Here is a 20,416-nt window from a genome sequence, read left to right as displayed (position 1 = left end):
AGACATGACTTAGCAGCTAAGCCAAAACCAAGATAAGATTAACAGTAGACTAGATACTGCAGAAAAAAAGATGAGTGAACTTGAAGATGTTGAAATAGAAACTATCCAAAACAAAACACAGAGAGAAAAAGGACCAAAAAAAAAAAAAAAATACAGAGTATCAGTGAGCTATGTGGAAATGTCAAGGAACTAATATACAGGTACCTGGGCTCTCCAAAGAAGCAAGGTGGGAGAGAGGAACTAGAAAAAAATATTTCAAGAAAAAAGTGGCTGGAATTTTCCAAATTTGATATAAACAAACCCACAGACCCAGGAAAGTCAGTGACCCTCAAGCACACGAAATAAGAATTAAACTGTACCAAGGCACATGATAATCAAATTTCTTTTTAAAAGAAGCAGAAAATCTTAAACTCGGGCAGAAGAAAAAAAAAGACACATTATACACAAAGGAACAAATACACTTACTGTCAGAAACAACTTCTGTAAAATTCCAGAAGGGACAAACTGTCACTCCAGAATCCTCTGCCCAATAGAAATATCTCTTAAAGATGAATGCAAAATAAAGATTGTTGAAGACACCCAAAACCTGAAGCAATCAATCACCAGCAAACTGGGACTATGAGAAATGAAAGGAGTCCTTCAGGCAAATGAAAACATACCAGCCAGAAATCTGGAGCTCTGTAAAGGAATGAGGAGTGCTGGAAATAGTAAATATGTAGGTAAATGGATACATTTAGATGTAAATATAATATTTGAATCATTTCTAAACTAGTTGACTATTTAAAGCAAAAATAACAACACTAATGTGGCATTTATAATGTATGCAGAAGTTTGACAACAGCTCAAAGGCAAGGAAGGAAAAGCTAAAAACATACTGTTGTAAGGTTCTTCTGCTGTACATGAAGTGTAATAAAACCACTTGATGGTAGAATTTGATAAAATTAAAGATGTATGTTAGAAACTCTATAGTACAGATCAGTAAACGTTTTCTATAAGGGCCAGAGAGTAAATATTTAAGGCTTTGCAGGCTGTATAGTCTCCGTCGCAGCCATTCAACTCTGCCATTCTAGAGTGAAAGAGCCACAGACAGCACATAGACAAACAGGCTTAACTATGTTCCAATAAAATTTTACTTATAGAAACAGGCAGCGTGTCCAATCAGGCCCAAGTGGCCAAAGTTTTCAATCCTTGCTCCAAAGCAACACTATGAAGACACTGCAGAAGTTATTCCTAAAATGCCAACAAAGGAAATAAATAGAAACAAACAAACAAAATATTCAATACAGAAACATCCAGAAAATGTAAATAAAGAACAGATGGGGCTGAGACTTCCCTGGTGGTCCGGTGGTTAGGAATCAGCCTTCCAATGCAGGAGATATGGGGATCGCTGGTTAGGGAACTAATATTCCCACATGCTCTGGGGCAACTAAGCCTGACTACTCCACCTTCTGAGCCTGAGTGCTCCAGAGCCCGTGTTCTATAGCTAGAGAAGCCCCCTCATGACATCCAGAGAAAGCCCACATGCCACAACAAAGACCCAGCACAACCAAAATCTTTTTAAAAAATTATAAAAAAGAGCAGATGAGACAAATAGAAAGCTAACAGATGGTAGGATTAAGCTCACACACCAATAATCACATTAAATTTAAAGTCTAAACATCCCAGTTAAAAGACAGAAATGGTTGAGATGGTTAAAAAAGGAAGACCTAACTACACGGTGTCTGCAAGAAACAGACTCTAAATATTGATACAAACCCAGGATTAGGTTAAAAGTAAAAGTATGAGGAAAAGATACACTATCCTATCAAAACAACGCTAGATATTAATGTTAGACAAAACAGATTTCAGAGCAAAAAATATTACCTGCAATAAAGAGGGTACAGTAATTTCATAATGATAAAGCATTCAATTCTGAAAAAGAATATAACAATTCTAGATTCTGATATACTCAATAACAAGAAATTCAAAATATAGGAAATAAAAAATGATAGAACTGCATGAAGAAATAGAAAATCCACAATACTTGCCAGAGATTTCAAAATCCCTCCCTCGATAATTTAAACAAATCGGTTGAAGATCAATAAAGATATAGAGACTTGACAATACTATTACCTAACTTGACCAAACTGACATTCACAGAACACTTCACCTATCGATTCTGTACAATCTATTCTAGAAAACTGAATAGAAAAAGTCTTTCCCAAATCATTCAGTGAGGCCACTTATTACCCCGATACCAAAACGAGACAGAGTTACTACAGGAGATGAGGGGGATCATTATAGATTGTTAACTCTCATAAATATACATGCAGAAATTCTTATTAAAATGTTAGCAAATTAAACTCAACAGTATACAAAAAAAGATGATGCGCCATGATCAAATGAGGTTCATCCCTCATTTGATAGATTGACATTTGGAAATCAATGTAATTCACCATATCAACAAACTAGACAAGAAAGACTATATGATCATCTCCACAGATGCAGAATGGAATCACATAATATATACTTTTTTTGGTCTGGATGATTATACATTTTTTGGGGGGAAGGGCTTCCTTGTGGCTCAGACGGTAAAGAGTCCGCGGGCAGTGCAGGAGACCCTGGTTTGATCCCTGGGTCGGGAAGATCCCCTGGAGAAGGGAATGGCAACCCACTCCAGTATTCTTGCCTGAGGAATCCCATGGACAGAGGAGCCTGGCAGGCTACAGTCCATGGGGTTGCAAAGAGTCAGGCACAACTGAGCAACCAACACACTTTCATAACTTTAACTTTTTAAAAACTGCCAAACTCTTTTCTAAATTTGTTGCACTTTTTTACATCTCCACTAGTAGTATATAAGAATTGCTGTTCCTTCATCTCCTCAGGGACAATGGGCAGTCTTTCAAATTCCAGCCATTCCATTAGGTGTGTAAAGGCATCTTGAAGGTGAAGTCACTCAGTCGTGTCCGACTCTTTGTGACCCCGTGGACTGTAACCTACCAGGCTTCTCCGTCCATGGGATTCTCCATTTGCATATGCTTATTGGCTAATGATGCTGAGCATCTCGTCATATGCTAATTGCTATTTGTTTATCCTTTATGCGGTAAAGTGTGTTTAGTAGATGGAGAAAGCGTTTTATAAAACTCAGTGTTCAATGATTAAAAGAAAACCCTAGCAAACTAGGAAAAGAAGCAAATTTCCTTAATCTGATAAAGGGTATCGATGACAAAGCCTATAGCAAACATAATTCTGAAAGATTTCTCTTGAGATAGAGCATGAAACCAGGCTGACTGCTTCTGTTCAACATTCTCCTGAAGGACTCTAACCAGTGCAGAGGTTGAGAAAAACAAATAAAAATGTATAAGATGAGAAAAGAAGGAAATAAAGCTGTCTTTATTCATAGATGATAAGATTATATAGGGAGAAATTTCAAAAGAATCTGTAGGTAATGTATTAAACATAATAACTGAATTTGGCAAGGTCAGTATACCAAAAAAAATCAATTTATTTTATTTAGATACCAGCAGCAAGCAATAGAAAATGAAATAAAAATAGTACCATTTACAATGGTATAAAAATCAAATGCTTAGAAGAGATATATAGAAGATATGCAAGTCCTCTACATAGATAACTATAAAACATTACTGGGAAAAATTTAAGAAGACTGAAATAAAAGAAAGGATATACGTGGACTGGAGAACTCAGTGCTATAAAGATGTAAATTATCCCTAACTTGACTTCCAGAAGCAATGCAATCTAAATCAAAAAGACAATAGGGATCTTTTTTAGGACATTAATGTGCTGATTCTAAAATTTATAAGGAGGCACCTGCCACTGCAGCGGACACAGGTTCAGTCCTGGTCTGGGAGCTGAGATCCCGCAAGCCGAGGCGTGACTAGGCCCACTTGGTGCAAATACTGAGCCCAAACCAGTGCTCCACCAGAAGCCCCCACAATGAGAAGCCCGCACACCACGACTAAAGAACAGCCGCCACTCACCACAGCTAGAGAAAGCCTGTGCAGAGCGACCAAGACCCAGTGTAGCCATAAATAAAGAAATCAATAATGAAGTTTATACGGAAATTCAGTGCAGCCAAGAGTAGCCAAGACGAATATAGTACACGGTGGAAGGACTTATGCTACTAGATTAAAAAAAAAAAAAAGCTTGTTATATCGTTACAGTAATTAAGGGCGGTATTTGAACAGCCTAAAGGATACAGAGGCAGACCTGCATATACATAGACAAGGTTTAGGGCAATGATGGCAGTGCAGAGTGGCCGAAAAAGAATGCCCTTTCAGTCAATGGTGCTGGGTAACTAGATATACATACTGAAAACAATAGATCTGGACATTTTTATATCCTACACACAAACAACTCCAAATGAATCATAGGTCTAGATATGAAAGGTAAAATAATACAGTTATTAGGAAAAAAGCTATTTTGAGATAGGCAAAGATTTCTTAAATAGGACAGACATATACACTACCTATGGGGCTTCCCTAGTGGCTCAGATGGTAAAGAATCTGCCTGCATTGAGGGAAACCCGGGTTCAGTTCCTGGGTTGGGAAGATTTTCTAAAGAAGGGAATGGCTACCCACTCCAGTATTCTTGCCTGGAGAATTCCATGACAGAGGAGCCTGGCAGGCTATAGTCCATGGGATTGCAAAGAGTTGGACATGACTGAGCAACAATTTCACTTTCATACACTAACTAAAAGGGGAAATACTGATATTAATAAAATGGGCTATAGTAAAATCAAGAGCTTCTGTTTATTAGCATACCACCAGTCCATCCTAGAGGAAATCAGTCCTGAATATTCATTGGAAGGACTGATGCTGAAGCTGAAACTCCAATATTTTAGCCACATAAAGTGAAGAACTGACTCATCTGAAAAGACCCTGATGCTGAGAAAGATTGAAGGTGGGAGGAGAAGGGGTCGACAGAGGATGAGGTGGTTGGATGGCATCATGGACTCAATGGACATGAGTTTGAGTAAACTCCGGGAGTTGGCGATGGCCAGGGAGGCCTGGCGTGTGGCAGTCCATGGGGTCGCAAAGAGTTGGACGTGACTGAGCGACTGAACTGAACTAAACTGAAGAGAATGTAAAGCAAAGTCACAGACTCAGGGAAGGTATTTACATATAGCCAAAAAGGATGCATTTCTAGTATGTTTTTAACAACGCCTAAGAGAAGAAAAACCCCATAGAAAAAAACTTGAACAGTCACTTCTCCAAAGAGAATATCCTAAAGATAAGCCAACATATGAAAAAGTGCTCAACCTTACTAACCAAAGGACAATACAGTTTAAAAGCATCAGCTAAAAATGATGGGGATGATGTGGAGCAACTGGAATTCTCATACACCGCTTGCAAGGAAATAAAATTGGCACAGCCACTCTGGAAAACTGGTAGTATCAACTAGGTTGATCATAAGCACACTCTATGACCCAGCAATTCTCCTAGGTGTAGACCCAAAGAGTATATACACGTATGTCCAAAGACAAGAACAAGAATAGTCATGAAAGCTTTTAGTCATAGCTCAAAACTGGAAACAATCCAAATGTCCTTCAATAGTATAACGGATAAACAAATGATGGTACATTCAGCCAAAGAAAAACTTCACAGCAATGAAAATGAGCTAATTACTGATAACATGAAACATGAAGTTACATCTGTCAAACGTACCTCAAGGGAAGAAAAAAGCCTGAAAGAGTTCATACTGTATGATTCCAATTTATAGGAAGTTCAAAACAGACTAAAGTAATTAATGATATTAAAATGATAAAGTCGTTAAGGTAACCTGACATGAAGAGTCAGGTGAGCTCTGGTGTTGACACTTGCAGAGAAGAGGGACGGTGCCCATGAAGGACCAGACAAGGACTTCTGGGATGCTGTGGAGTGTCCGTTTCTGGGTCTGAGAAGTGACTCCGTAAGTGGTGCTTTCTTTGTGACCATTAGGCTGAACAATTATGATTTATTTTCTGAATATACATGAAGCTTCAATTTGAAAGTATTCAAGAAAAAGTGACAGCAATACATCAAAAGATGGGAGGAAGGAAGAAAGGTCCAGCTCTGGGTCTGAGAGCAGCAGAGACTGTAGAAGCCTACCAGGGAGGTGGTAATAACCGCCCTCCCCCAAAAGAAACCACAGTGGAGTGAGTGAGGATGTCAAAATCTGCAGCTGCAGCCATGATTCCCCAAGTCCAGGTGTCATCCAGGATTAGTGCATCCTAACAAAACCAGAAGAGTACACGGGCTGAGAGAGAGCATCTCCCACCTACCTGCATGGGTGACCCATGACCACATCGCCTCTCTCCACTGAGAAAGATTGAAACCTTGAAACAAGTCATTTGTGTCAAATTTTCCAACAACCCAGCATGGTGGGGGCTTGGATTAAGTTTTAGGAAATAAAGTAAGATCTCTTCCTCCTTCTCTCTCCTCCATCCTTTCTTCTCATGGTTTCTTTCCAATCATCACCCTTGAAGCAGTGGAGGGATGACTGAAGCAATCTATTTGATATCCTTAAGAACAGCCTTGTGAATATAAACCAGCACTTAAAATTCCCCTAAAATTTGCTCTTACATACTGAAATAGACATACGTCAGGAGCTTGCTCCTCCCCCACCCAAAGACCTCTGTTATGAAGTTCACTAGACCTTTCTGTACTTTGTTAGCCTTTCTGGAATATTTTTTGCCAGAGTGTTGCTCTTTTTGTGTGGAGTTGTCCATCTTAGCAAAGTTCTGCGATATGTTCCATTTGTTTGATGAGAAACTTGACTACATGTTCTTCTAAGCACCTGAAACAGCAAAATACAGCATTTGTAGGAATCATTTCACAATTTTATTAATCATGTTAATTGGGTTCTGTTGTATTTGTTGGGTAGACAGGAATCTTGTGGGTAGAGGCTGAGATTTACCAATTTCTACAACCCTAAATCCCACGTTGCATTGCCTGTAGTAGGAACTCTTTAAAGTGTTCCTTGCTGATGTTGTTTACAGAGCTCCTGAAGGCTTGAATTTCACACATTTATCTTATTGATATAACTCACATACATGGGAATTCATTAATTCAAAGTGCATGTACAATTCTAAGTTTTGGTGAATGTTTACAATTGTGTAAAATACCACCAAAATTAAAATATAAATATATTCATCTCTCCAAAAAGCTCCCTATGTCTCTTTGCAGTCAATACCCACCCCACAACTCTGGCATCTGGCAACCACTGCTCTGCTTTCTGTCACAATAGTTACCTTTTCTAGATGTCATATATGGGTAATTATATAGTATATACCATTTTGTGTCTCTTTTTTCACTTAGCACAATGCTTTTGAGATTCTTCCATGTGGTTGCATGCATCAGTAATTTGTTACAATTATTAGACATCCTCACCAACACATTTGGTAAATCATATTAATTTTAAATTAAAAGATGCTTGCTCTTTGGAAGACAAGGTATAACAAACGTAGACAATCTATTAAAAAGCAGAGACATTACTTTGCCAACAAAAGTCTGTATAGTCAAAGCTATGGTCTTTCCAGGAGTCATGTATAGATGTGAGAGTTGGACCATAAAGAAGGCTGAACAACAAAGAATTGATACTTTTGAACTGTGGTGTTGGAGAAGACTCTTGAGAGTTCCTTGAACTGCAAGGAGATCTAACCAGTCCATCCTAAAGGAAATCAGACCTGAATATTCATTGGAAGGACTGATGCTGAAGCTGAAGCTCCATTTCTTTGGCCACCTGATGCGAAGAGCTGCCTCACTGGAAAAGACCCTGATGCTGGGAAAAGATCGAAAGCAGGAAGGCAGGAGGAAAAGGGGACGACAGAGTACGAGATGGTTGGATGGCATCACTGACTCAACGGACATGAGTTTGAACAAGCTCCAGGAGATGGCGAAGGACAGGGAGGCCTGGTGTGTTGCAGTCCATGGGGTTGCAAAGAGTTGGACACGACTGAGTGACTTCCATTTTCACACATGGTGAATCCAGAGCAGTTTTTATTCTGAGAATAAATTAAGCTCCACTACTAAGACATGATGTTTCTATGGACTCTACCCAATCAGTCCTCATCTAATATAGTGTCTCTCTATTCTGACTTGTGGGAACATCAAGTAGTCCCAGTTCTGTGTAAGAAAGACCCAGAAATTGTTCAGGTGATGGGACGAACTGGGCGACTGGAGTTGACATGTAATTGCTGTTACATAAAGCAGATAACTAAGGAGACCCTACTTCACAGCACAGGAGCCCTACTCAGTGCTCTGTAGCGACCTAAGTGGAAGGAGATATGAAAGAGCAGAGAGACGCATATGTACAATTTCTGGGCCTTACGCTGCTTTCGGCGGCTCTTTCCCAAGTCTTAGGTTCTTCGCATGCATGTGTCCATTATTTCTCTTCCTATTTCTGAACTTTTTCTGTGCAGGCCCGTCCATTACCTATAATTCCAGCCTCTTTGTTCTCCCTGAATCCTGACTTCTAGCTACCCAGCTCAGATAGCTGGACTCTGTGTGGGTTTCCCTCTCCCTGAACTGTGGCCTAGAAACTCTCTCCAGCATTAGCTGGAGCAGTTGTGGGGCTCACCCTGTTTTTCTTCTCTCAGGGATTACAGAACTGGGGTCCCTGCTGTTCACTGTCTAAAAACCACGCTTCATGTATTTGTCTGTTTTTAGTCATTAAGAGCAGGAACATAATTAAATTTTCATAGAGTTAATCTTTCATAAACAGACTTGAGTTTTATTTTGTTCATCTTTTTTTTCTCCCTAAGTAATTTACATCATTTATAAATACTAATGAATAAAGAATGGAATAAATGATGTTCAGTTCAGTTCAGTCGCTCAGTCGTGTCCAACTCTTTGCGATCCCATGAATTGCAGCACGCCAGGCCTCCCTGTCCATCACCAACTCCTGGAGTTCACTCAGACTCACGTCCATTGAGTCAGTGATGCCATCCAGCCATCTCATCCTCGGTCGTCCCCTTCTCCTCCTGCCCCTGATCCCTCCCAGCATCAGAGTCTTTTCCAATGAGTCAACTCTTCACGTGAGGTGGCCAAAGTACTGGAGTTTCAGCTTCAGCATCATTCCTTCCAAAGAAATCCCAGGGCTGATCTCCTTTAGAATGGATTGGTTGGCTCTCCCTGCAGTCCAAGGGACTCTCAAGAGTCTTCTCCAACACCACACTTCAGAAGCATCAATTCTTCGGCACTCAGCTTTCTTCACAGTCCAACTCTCACATCCATACATGACCACAGGAAAAACCATAGCCTTGACTAGACGGACCTTTAGTGTGCTATAATTGTGGGTGATTAGAAAAAATTAAACCTTCCTATGACAATGGTGATATGTGCATATTGTCCAGTTTTGGGAAAGATAAGAAGTTTAAAAGATTTTAAAAACAATCCATTCCTACCACCCAAAGACAACACTATTAATAATGCTTTCCAGCCTCCTTACTGCATACCTGTGGAGCCAGGATGAGAGCAGGTGCAGCCCAGGTGTGGATGGAGCACTGCCCAGGTGTGCCTCACTGGTGCACTTGCTCGTATAACTGTTCATGACAGGATCTCATGGGCCTGGAATCTAAGAAAGAGCAATGAAGACATATCACCTTCCTAATTAACAGCATATGCTCAAGCAATTCTCCAGTGAGGGCCAGTGCAATGATCAAGAGTATCCATTCTGTGTTCAAGGTTAATAGTCCTGGGTTCTGCCACTTAATAGTTCTAATTTTGGATGAGTCACTTGACCTTTTGAATCCATTTTCTCCTCGATAAACAGATTGGTAACAGTACCTTCTTCTTAAGATGCTTGTGAGAAATAAATATGATAACCACAAGAAGTAGTTAATGCTGCCTGGCCTACAGTAGGCTTTTATTAACTTTAGGTTTTAATATATGCACATTGATATTAACAGTTTAAAATAATAGCTATCATTTCTTGAGCCCTAACACTCCTAGATGCCTTTATAGAATATTTTATACAATCCTTCAAATAATCCAGTGAGGTATTATCCCCATTTACAGATAAGAAAACTGATGGTCAGAGGGAGGGGTTATGTGACTTACTCAAGGTCATACCACAAGTAAGAGGTAGAATCAGACTTTGAACCCGGAAGTCTGACTTCTGCTTACTCTGAACCACTCTAATAGTCTCCAAAGCAGCGCACATTAAATGTTAGCATGCTAAATGTTGACATTGATCACCCCTGAGTGTGTATGATTGGTCTCATAAAAACTAGGATATTGCATAGCGTTTTCAAAATGTAATTTTCCCAGGATGCCGGGGTTCCCCAGAACTCAGTTTGAAAATTCCTGAGGCAGTTCACTGTTAAGAGTTCTAATTGCTAGAAAGTTCCTGCCTGAATGAGCTCAGAATAAGCTTCACTCCTCTTCCACATTGGTGAGTTTTGAAATGTAGGTCACAGCTTAACAGCCTTTAGTGAAGTTTTTGTTACATGAATGCTGGGTCATAATATAAAATATATTTCTTACCATGGATCACAGTCAGAAAGGTTAAAAGACACTGTTCTATGCGACTGTTCTTCAGATATTTGAAGGCAGCAGTCATAACCTATCTCTTAAAAACTAATCGTCTTCTCCATGAGGGACCTCTTCAGCTTCTGCGAAACACTTGTAACATGGGGATTCCTCCCTTCGCTATACTGGGCACCATCTCACCCTGTCACCAGATTTATCTGGGTCAGTCCTCAAACTGCCTTTGGGATGACTTCCTTGGCCACTCTCTTGGGAAGCACCACCCATGTCTCTCTAGCCCCATCTGAGTCTGCTTTATTTTTCTCAAAGCACTTTTCACTACCCACATTATATTTTATATTTTATATATATAATATTTTTTGTTTATGATCTTCATCAATAAGACATTCATCACTGAATCCTCAGACTGTTTCCTGGCACACAGCAATTGATCAATAAATATTTGTGGCTTGAATGAATAGATGAATACTAGGAATAGACACATTTTATCTAGAATGAATGGGCTTCCCTTGTGGCTCAGCTGGCAAAGAATCCACCTCCAATGCGGGAGACCTGGGTTCGATTCCTGGGTTGGGAAGATCTCCTGAAGAAGGGAAAGGTTACCCACTCCAGTTTTCTGGCCTGGAGAATTCCATGGACCGTATAGCCCATGGGGTCATAAAGAGTTGGACATGACTGAGCAACTTTCACTTCACTTCTTCACCTAGAATGAATACAGATGTACTCATAATACAACTCTTTCCATCAGGAGCTACATTCTTTAAAGATTTAACTCACATGACTACAACTATAGCCATGTTTTAATTCTACCATCTCTGTTTAAAAAAAAAACCTTTCCGTCTGAACCACCAGGGAAGCCCCATTTATCTTATAGTATTACATATTTCATACATTTAAATGTGTATATTACTGTACAGGTATACCAATATATACTGCAAGTATATACAATATATACTATTGGTATATATTGGTATAAGTATACCAATATATAAAAGTATATACAATATTTACTATTAGTATTGGTATAAGTATACCAATATATACTAATATATCACATATTCTGTTACCTTTTAGGTAATTCTATGGGGTTTACATGAGTAGTTTTGACTATATGAGATTTTTACTGATTCAGTTATAATGCTATAGTGCATCTTGGAAATATTTTACATTTTTCTAAGCACTCTCGGGTAAACAATCCATTTGATATTTTTCTTTAGCTGAGAAAAGTGATTCTAAGAGCTGGAAGAAACTTTAGGAGCTGGCTAGTGCCCGGGTTCGATTCCTGGGTCGGGAAGATCCCTTGGAGAAGGAAATGGCAACCGGCTCCTGTATTCTTGCCTGGAGGATTCAATGGACAGAGGAGCCTGGCAGGCTACAGTCCACGGGGTCACAAGAGTCGGACTCGACCTAGCCACTAAACCACCACCACCACCAGTGATCTCTAGATTCCAATCACACCCTTTCGTGTTACAGATGAGTAAACCAAGGCGCCCAGCAAGGAGGAGGGACACCCCAGGAGATGGAGTGGACCCAGGATAAGAACTTAGCTATTTGCCGTCCACCTGCTGCCAGATGCCCCCAAATGTTTGTACATTCGCCTGGACTGAGGTGGGTGAATCAGTAGCCAACGCCCCTCACCGGAGCTCCACGGGGAAGGCATGCCCTGGTTATTATCGCCACTTTTCAGGTGGGGACTCTGAAGGCACACTCCAGGGAGGGGAGCTTCCAACAGTGGGTTCTTAGGCTCTCGCGGAACCACCTAGCTTGGCATGGGAATTTCGCACGGGGCAGGCGGGGGTCTCAGTCGACGTCTAATGCTGTGCGCCGGGTCCTCCTCCCCACGACCCCAGCATTCGTCCCCCAAAAGGGACGGCTTCCTACCTCGTCTGTCCCCCTGGGCTGAATCTGGCCCGCCGGCCTCCTTGTCGCTATGGCAACCACAAGCCTAGCGTTCTAGCTTCCACCTTCTGCCAGCTTCCTGATGAACTCGAGCCAATGGTATCCTCCGTTTCTTTAGCGTGAAAAGTTGTTGGCCAATGAGCAGAGGCATTTCAAAAACCGCTGGGAAGCGGCCAGAATTTTGGGGTTCAGGTTAACTACGTCAGGATGGGCGTGGAAACTTAATACGGGCTTGTCTAGACAACCTCCTAAATCTCTTGATAGGCGTAACGTCTTAGAATTTTGCTCACCCAGAAACCCTGCTTCAAGGAGTAAACCTAAAAGAACAAACATTCACTGACGCCCTGGTAGTCAAAGACAAAAGACTGATAATGGGCAACAACATATAAGGACAGCCATGGAGCTGCCCAGGTCCAGGACAATCAGGGATCTTGTCACTCCCCCACTTAGAACCCTCCAAGGGCTCCCCTTTAAACTTAGGGTGAAATCCGAACATCTTCATGTCCCCAGCCCTCTGATCTCAGCTCCTCCCTCCCACGCCCCCAGGAAAATCTCGCACCTGCCACGCTTTCCTTTGGGCAGCTGCTACAATTCTGTCAACCTCGTTCCGCTGACCGGTGTTCTCTCTGAGCTCACTCGGTGTCAGGGTCTGCACCACAACTGCCTCTATCTCACAGTTGAGGTCTCTATCCAAATATCATGTCTTCATCCGTAAAACAGGCGTGAGCCCGATGTCTCACTCAGTGGGTTGTTGAGAGGATCTGGAATGAAATGTGAAACAGCGAAGCTCCCTGCACCTGTTAATTATTTTTTAAAATACATTTTATTTCTCAAAAAATTAATTTTTAGTTGAAGGATAGTTGCTATATGATATGTTACAGGTGTGCAGTATAGTGATTCACGATTTTTAAAGGTTATACTCCATTATAGTTCTTATAAAATATCGGCTAGACTGTTGTTCAATATAGTGAACAATGTATCAGTTCAATAAGAAGGATATATTGTTCAATATATCTTTGAATCAGAACTATTACAGTGGGTACATTACGGAAGCATTCATCAAGTGCTAGGCTATGGGAGGACTTTTAAGTATTGCTATTGGAAGGACTGATGCTGAAGCTGAAGCTCCAATACTTTGGCCACCTGATGAGAAGAATTGACTCATTTGAAAAGACCGTGATGCTGGGAAGGATCGGAGGCGGGAGGAGAAGGGGACGACAGAAGATGAGATGGTTGGATGGCATCACCGACTCAAGGGACGTGAGTTTGAACAGGCTCCGGGAGCTGGTGATGGACAGGGAGGCCTTGCGCGCTGCAGTCCATGGGATTGCAGAGTCGGACACGACTGAGCGACTGAACTGAACTGAAATGCAGATGTTACCGGGAGGGTGTACTGTGCTGCCAACAGGCGTTCCAGGAGGACAGGCAAGGAGAGGTTTTTTTATGGCCTCGGGGCTGTGGCGGGGAGGGGGAACCGGGCCTTGAAGGATGTGTAGGATTTGAATACCTGGTGAGATCGTGGGGTCGGGGAACAGCGGGAGCAAAGCCGGGAGAGGGCTCCGAGTGTAAAGGCGTGGGGAGGACACCCGGGCAGACCCGGACCCGGACCCAGGACACCCAGGACATCTATAAGGGCAGATGCAGTGAGCAAGCCACCCGGAGCCTTCCAGACCCAGCCCGACGTCCTCCCTGTGGCCGCTAGAGGGGGCCCTCGCCAGGTGAGCTCGGCGCTCCAGCGGGGCACCGCCTCCCCCTCTACGCGTCCGGCGAGCTCCGCAGTCCAGCCAATCAATGCCCGAGGGCTGTCCCGCCCGCCTCCTCCTCGAAGCCACTCGCCGGCGCCAGATGCCCGTCAGTTTTGACTGACAGGCAGCCTGACAAATCGAATCGCGGCTTTGGAAAGCACAACACAGCAGCCGCTCTGCATCTCTTGAGTCGGGGAAGGAATTTAGGAGGGCTGTGCCTCCAGCTTGCTCGAGGAGTCCACGTCCTGTCTCGGAAACCTCTGATCGGTGGGCCTTAGCGGAAACGCCGCCGGTGAGTAGTGATTTAGACTTAAGGCGGGGGTGGGGATGGGGTTGAATTCAGCCTTCGGTTTCAGGAAAAGCCAAGGCATTTGTGATCCTCTGACGTCCCCAGTATACACATCTTCCTTCTTGCTGTCACCAGCCTTGTCAGTTTGGGTCTTGTTGGCTCAGAATGCTGCTTTTTTTTTTTTTTTCATTTTCGCATCGAGGAGAGGGCCATGGGTTTGCCTTAATAAAGGCGATGCCAGGTTTAACCAAATCAGGAAGCGAAATGGAGTGACTTCGTCACAATTGTGCCTGTACACACCGGCTCGGGCTTCCAAGGGAAAGCAGACAGTGGAGTTAGCAGGTGCATGACGAGGGCTGGGGTGGGGGTGGGGGACGCATTCCTGGTCCGTGCTGGCCACTGGAAGTCATTTCCAGCGCACTGGGTGGGGACTGAAGAGTGTAACCCTTTCGTGAGCCAAAGCCCAGGAAAGGGAAAGCTTGTAACTGGCACTCAGCAACCAGAAGCTGAACCGGCAGGTGGTGGGAAAGGGCGTGTTTGAATTATTTCTTTAGATAGAGCCAAATTCTAATTCAGACCCTACTCTTAGGAGCCAAGACCGATGGTTCTCTAATCTAGGAAACCTACTTTGTGGGTTGGTGAAATAATTCTCAGATGAGGACTAGGGGGTGGAGTGAAAGTCATCCTTTAGTGGATTTATCTTTCCCTTTTTGAGTCAGTGACCCCCGTGCTCATGGATGGCTGTGTGGGCCTCAAACTTAAGGCGTGGTGAGCAACACAGAATTGGTTTTCTTGCCTCTGGGGCATATGTTAGACCTGGAAAAGTGTTTTGCAGTCTGGAAAAGAAAGTCATTAGGCAAAGAATGTGTGCCTTATAAAGGAAGACAGCTTGCATAGAATTCCTCCAAGGCTTTCTGTCCAAAATGCTACCTAGCTGAAGGGGGAGTTTTCTATCTTTGTGGGCCCTGATGCCTCAGAGGCCTGGGGGTTCCTGAGGCAGAGAGGGAAGCTACTTTTTAAAAGATAATTAAATAAGAGCAACTGCAGCCACCACAAAGGAAAGCAAATACAGAAACCCACCTGGAGAAACCAGCTGATCTGAAGGAGGTTAGGAGGCCTGGATTCCCATCACTGCCTTGGCACATCCTGTGGCTTCTCTGACGTGCTGTGGGTGGGGCTGGCTCTATGGGTTTTATCTCTGGAGTTGCGGTGGGTGAGGCCTTGAGTAAGCCATTCCCTTCTCAACTGTGAAGCAGCCAAGGTGTACCAGGTGCTTCACTGGCCTGTCTAAAGCCAGTCAGTGGGTATGTATGGAGGTCCCCATGCCAGGCTCTAGGCTAGATCTTGGGAGGCAGCAATCAAACAGGGGATTCAGCAAACAGCTTCCTAGAATTTTTGCTTCAGTGCCCCTTCACCTCCAGGCTGAAAGCCTCTAGGAGTGTCTCAGAGGTTGAAGGAGCCACTCTTCCTTTCTAAGGCATAAAAGTATAGTGAAGAATAATTATGCTTTTCACAAGATTACAAACATTCATAGGGCTTTACAGTCAGGGACGTCTGGTTATGGGGATTTGAGTTATAAGCTTGTCTGATAAGTATATTTCAGGTGTATATATATATATATATATATATATGTACTGATTATATAACCTCGTCTAGAGGCAGCAGCAGTCATTTAACTTTGAGGCTCTTTGACAAAGTAAGCCTGGGTTCGATGGTCTTTGTGCTGCCCTTGGCTTGAGCCCTGCATCTGATGTCTCCTAGACACTGAATGCAGTGTTAGTCCTATATCATAGGACTGTGCTGTTCATGCCAAGAGCCAGAATTCCTGGGCCTGGGGCTAGATAACAGAAGGAGCTGGAGGCTACTGGTAGGATGGTGGTGGTTTAGTCACTAAGTCATGCCCGACTCTTTCCAACCCCATGGACTGTGGCCCAACAGGCTCCTCTGCCCATGGGATTTTCCAGGCAAGAATACTGGAGTGGGTAAGCCATAGGAGGCATCTTTCTGATGCCTTGAAGCATGTCAGAAACTTTGTCTGTTTGGAATGTAATAAACCCTCAAACATTTGTTGCTTGAGACAAAGAGAGATGTATTCATAAATAAATTAAATAAACTGGTAAGAATGAAATTAATAATAACTGATATTCATTGACCATTTGCTGTACATGCATTTTGTATGCATTATTTCACCAAATTCTCACAACAGTACATAGATGTGGAATATCCATATTTCATAGCAGGGGAAACTTGCTGAAAAGTTAAATGACTTAGCCAAGGTAAAACAGGTAAGCACACAACAGGTCAAAAGTAATGTAAAATATTTTTATATTAATATAAGAAGCTTTGCAAGTATAATACTCATTTGTATGCTTTTTTTTTTTAACATGAACCTCAAAGAAACCCTTAGCCCTTGTGGTAGGTGTTTTGGCCATGCTCCCCAAAACACTAGGGGTGAACTTTCTCTTTCTTCTCTATTTGGTAGAAAAGCTTGAGATGCCCTGAAAATGTCAGTCCAATGAAGTTAATGAGCATTTCCATCATTGCTGGTTTTACTTAAGGCCATATTATTACCCCCTGTTCTACAGGTGAGGCAGCTGAGACTCCCAGAGGCAAAATGATCTGGTCTCTTAGGTCTTCCGCCTCCTGGTCTAATGTTATATCACCCTAGGCAGACCCTCAGGAGCAGGCCAGTTTGTCCATCTTGCATGGAGATAACTTTTCTTCTCATTCCTTCTTTCCTAAGTCAGAATGCAGATGGTTTGTTGTTTTTTATGGCAGAGGAATTTTTTTCTTTCTTTCTTTCTTTTTGGAGTCCTAGAGAAGTCAAAAGAACAGGCCATGTTCTTCTTATATAGGGGAACCTACGGAAAGGTAGCATTTAAATTAGGATATGATGGAAGGAGGGCTTCCCTTGTGGCTTAGATGGTGAAGAATCTGCCTGCAATGCAGGAGACTCTGGTTTGATCCCTGAAAAAGGAAATGGCAACCCACTCCAGTATTCTTGCCTAGAGAATTCCATGGACAGAGGCGCCCAGTGGGCTACAGTCCGTAGGGTTGGAAAGAGTCGGACATGACTGAGCAACTAACCCCCACACATATGTATGATAGAAGGAAAGAAGTGAAGGAGAAGAGGAAAGGGGATTTTAAAGGACTGGGGAAAATGGTTTTGAGGTAGGTGAGCCATATCTTTATTAAGTGGCCAGAGGCATGATGTAATTTTTTAAATGGCCTCACTTCTCATGGCAGCTTGTGTTTTGTCCTAATAGTAATCTCTTCTCAGGTAACAAATCCAGCTCAGTGTTTCACTGTACATGCATTTTTAATGTTCTTCCCCTTCTGCTAGGGCACCACGAGAATCAGGAAACGCGTCCCCATCTGTCTGCCTGAGAAGAAACCTAGAAACTGGCACGTCTCTGAGTGAAGATGAGGAAAAGGCTGTAAATTGGCCAAAAGAGCCTTGAAGTACTCTTTCCACATGAGGAGGCAATGGCTGGTGGAAGGAGGTGAACCTCGCCGGGAAAGATGGCTTAGCAGCACCTCCAGCTACGGATCTAGGCCAGCTGGCCTGTGCCCTTAGCCCGCCATGGACGGAGCTCATGGTGCAGCCCTACAGCTCCAGCAGCTCCTGCCCACAAGCAGTGCCAACCCCGTGAGAGAGGCTTCCTTCTCCTACAAGGCAAGAGCTTTTATTATTTTTTAGATTGGGGATTTTATATTTTTCTAATGAGACAGTCACATGGGGAAGTATTGGCTAACAGATACATCCAGGGTCTGCGTGCTTATCACTGACAGAAACAGGCAGCCCCTTCATGTGTACAAGAGAATGTGTAATCTAAAGAAATGTTCATTGAAATACATAAAAAGGAATTCATTCCCCCTAAGAAGGTTTGACTTTAAAAAATCACCGGCTCCGTTACTTGGAGACAACCTTTGTTCCTGTTTCTGTAAACTTCCTTCCTGTCTTTTTCCGGTATTCCAAATTTGCGGTTGGAGAGGTTTGTATCTCAGTTGTTTTCCTTAACCTTGTTGATGGACTATTTCCCTGTGTCACTGAGTGGTGGTTGGAAGTGTGCTTTCTGAACGATTGTCCAATCTGTTGAGCTGCTGTATCAAAGTCTGTGGGACAGAACCTCCTATTGTTGGCTGCTTAGATTGTTTCTAATCTGGGGTGACTGCAGATGCTACCGTGAACATCCCAGAGTGCATGCCCCTTTGCTATCTCTAAGAATTGGGTAACTCTGAGAGAGGTAGTTTCTCCCCACGTAGCAAGGTCACAATTGCCAGAGCATCGAAAATACAGAAAATAAGAAAGTAGAGTTCATATAATTAGCCTTGGGGTGAATGGATGCCAAATAGACAAACACAGAATCTAAGAAGACATAGAACACGTTCCCTGATGAGGTGTCTAATAAGCTTTCGTTTTTATCCTCAATTCAGTTATTTATTACAGAAATATCTTCCTGCCAGAACAAAGATAAATAAGTTGTAGTGACTCTCCCAGAAAGCTTAAGAATTGAGGTGTCAGACAGGCATGTGAACAAAGGGTGATGAACTGACCTGAAAGGGTGGGGGGAGCAGGGATAAAGGAAAGAAGATCAGTCTTCAAATCCCTACCTGCTCCCACCTCAGTAACCTTGGACGTAAGGCTTAACTAACCCTCAGAGCTTCTCTTATGGGTAGGATGACGGCAGTAATACCTCCCTCCACCCTTCATTCCTTTAGGGCTGCATAAATCAACGAAAAAGCACCTAGCCCAGCGCTAGGCATGCGGGAGGGGTTTGACTCACTGCTTGACTCAGAAATATCTCATGGTTACAAACAGCAACAGGTGAAGATGCACAGAGCAGAGGAAGGAGTAGTTCATTCCGTCTGGGGGTAGGGGAAGGGGTTTCTAAGGGGAAGCTTGCTCTTTCCTTCTTAATTTTGTTCAGGCTCTTTTAGTTGCAAGAAATAAAGGTCCATTTCAGAGAAGCTTAAGCAAAAAGAAAATATAAGGCTACATGGTAGCTCATAGAACTCAAGGGCAGGAAGGGCAGTGAGGCTTGAAAGGTACTAGAAAGAACTCTTACACCCACCTTCAAAGGAAGGAGGATCTGATTGGCCCAGCTTGGATCAGGTGTCTACATTGATCCAATCAGTACTGGCCGGGGGTGGAGTCCTCCAGCAAACAGGATTTTTGCTTGCTGTGGGCTTGAGGCTGGATGGGCTGCTCCAATGTCGTCTCTTACCTTTGGGGAAACCATTGAGAGGATGCAAGTGCAGCTTGATCAGCGGGCTGACCTCAGAAACAAGCCTGTGCCCTGAGTTACAGCCCCGCCCTCGCCCACCCCAGCAGAGAATGGATTCTGATTGTTGAGGGAGGGTGGTCTGTGAAAGAAGACCAGCAGGCTGAACTGCTGATGACTAGCATCCCCAAGGGTCTCTGACTCTGGAAGCTTTACCTCAAACTGCAAGAGTTGGACCTTAGTTTCTTCTGTTTAGCAAGTAGGAATTTCAGCTGACCTATATGCATAGCTATATGCATGCCTCTGCTGACTGGGATGGGAGCTATATAGGTCACTGAGATGGCTTTTCCCTAAAGGTGTCTAGGAGGGAGGCGGGGAAAACATTTCCATAAGTAACTACCCTTCCGGACAGAATTTGGCACAAAAAGAGAGATCCAGTAGGCTGTTAAGAGCATGGCCTTTGAAATCCGGGAGACCTGGCTTCCAGCCCCAGTTCTATCCCTTTGTGGTACTGTGTGCGCATGCTTAGTTGCCCAGGCATGTCCAACTCTTTGCAACCCCATGGACTGTAGCCTGCTAGGCTCCTCTGTCTATCGGATTCTCCAGGCAAGAATACTGGAGTGAGTTGCCACGCCCTCCTCCAGGGGATCTTCCCAACCCAGGGATCAAACCCAAGTCTCCTGCATTGCAAGCGGATTCTTTACCATCTGGGCCACCAGGGAAGCCCTTCTGGTATTACCGCTTGGGGAAGGTCATGTAATTCCTTTGCATGTCCACGTTAAGTTCATCCTA

The 20,416-nt window shown here is 43.2% G+C and overlaps 2 protein-coding genes across 2 annotated transcripts in view; one reads left to right on the top strand and one right to left on the bottom strand.

The window, feature by feature from the left end:
* STPG1 (sperm tail PG-rich repeat containing 1) overlaps positions 1-12,449 on the bottom strand; it is a 58,878-nt gene extending 46,429 nt beyond the window's left edge. The window contains exons 1-3 of the mRNA XM_069579050.1: positions 12,348-12,449; positions 9,434-9,552; positions 6,634-6,774 (exon numbers count right to left, since the gene is read on the bottom strand). Coding sequence (XP_069435151.1) covers positions 6,634-6,706 — 73 coding nt within the window. The 5' untranslated portion in view covers positions 6,707-6,774; positions 9,434-9,552; positions 12,348-12,449. The remainder of the gene's footprint in view (positions 1-6,633; positions 6,775-9,433; positions 9,553-12,347) is intronic.
* A 1,387-nt stretch (positions 12,450-13,836) lies between these two features.
* The window catches only part of NIPAL3 (NIPA like domain containing 3), a 54,406-nt gene continuing 47,826 nt past the window's right edge, over positions 13,837-20,416 (top strand). The window contains exons 1-2 of the mRNA XM_069579049.1: positions 13,837-14,402; positions 17,743-18,075. Of these exons, the coding sequence (XP_069435150.1) occupies positions 17,983-18,075 (93 nt within the window). The 5' untranslated portion in view covers positions 13,837-14,402; positions 17,743-17,982. The remainder of the gene's footprint in view (positions 14,403-17,742; positions 18,076-20,416) is intronic.

The sequence above is a fragment of the Ovis canadensis genome, chromosome 2 (genome assembly GCF_042477335.2).
Source record: "Ovis canadensis isolate MfBH-ARS-UI-01 breed Bighorn chromosome 2, ARS-UI_OviCan_v2, whole genome shotgun sequence".
NCBI classification, from domain to species: domain Eukaryota; kingdom Metazoa; phylum Chordata; class Mammalia; order Artiodactyla; family Bovidae; genus Ovis; species Ovis canadensis.
The sequence above is the reverse complement of the archived record's forward strand: the minus strand, read 5'-3'. Positions and strand labels throughout refer to the sequence as shown.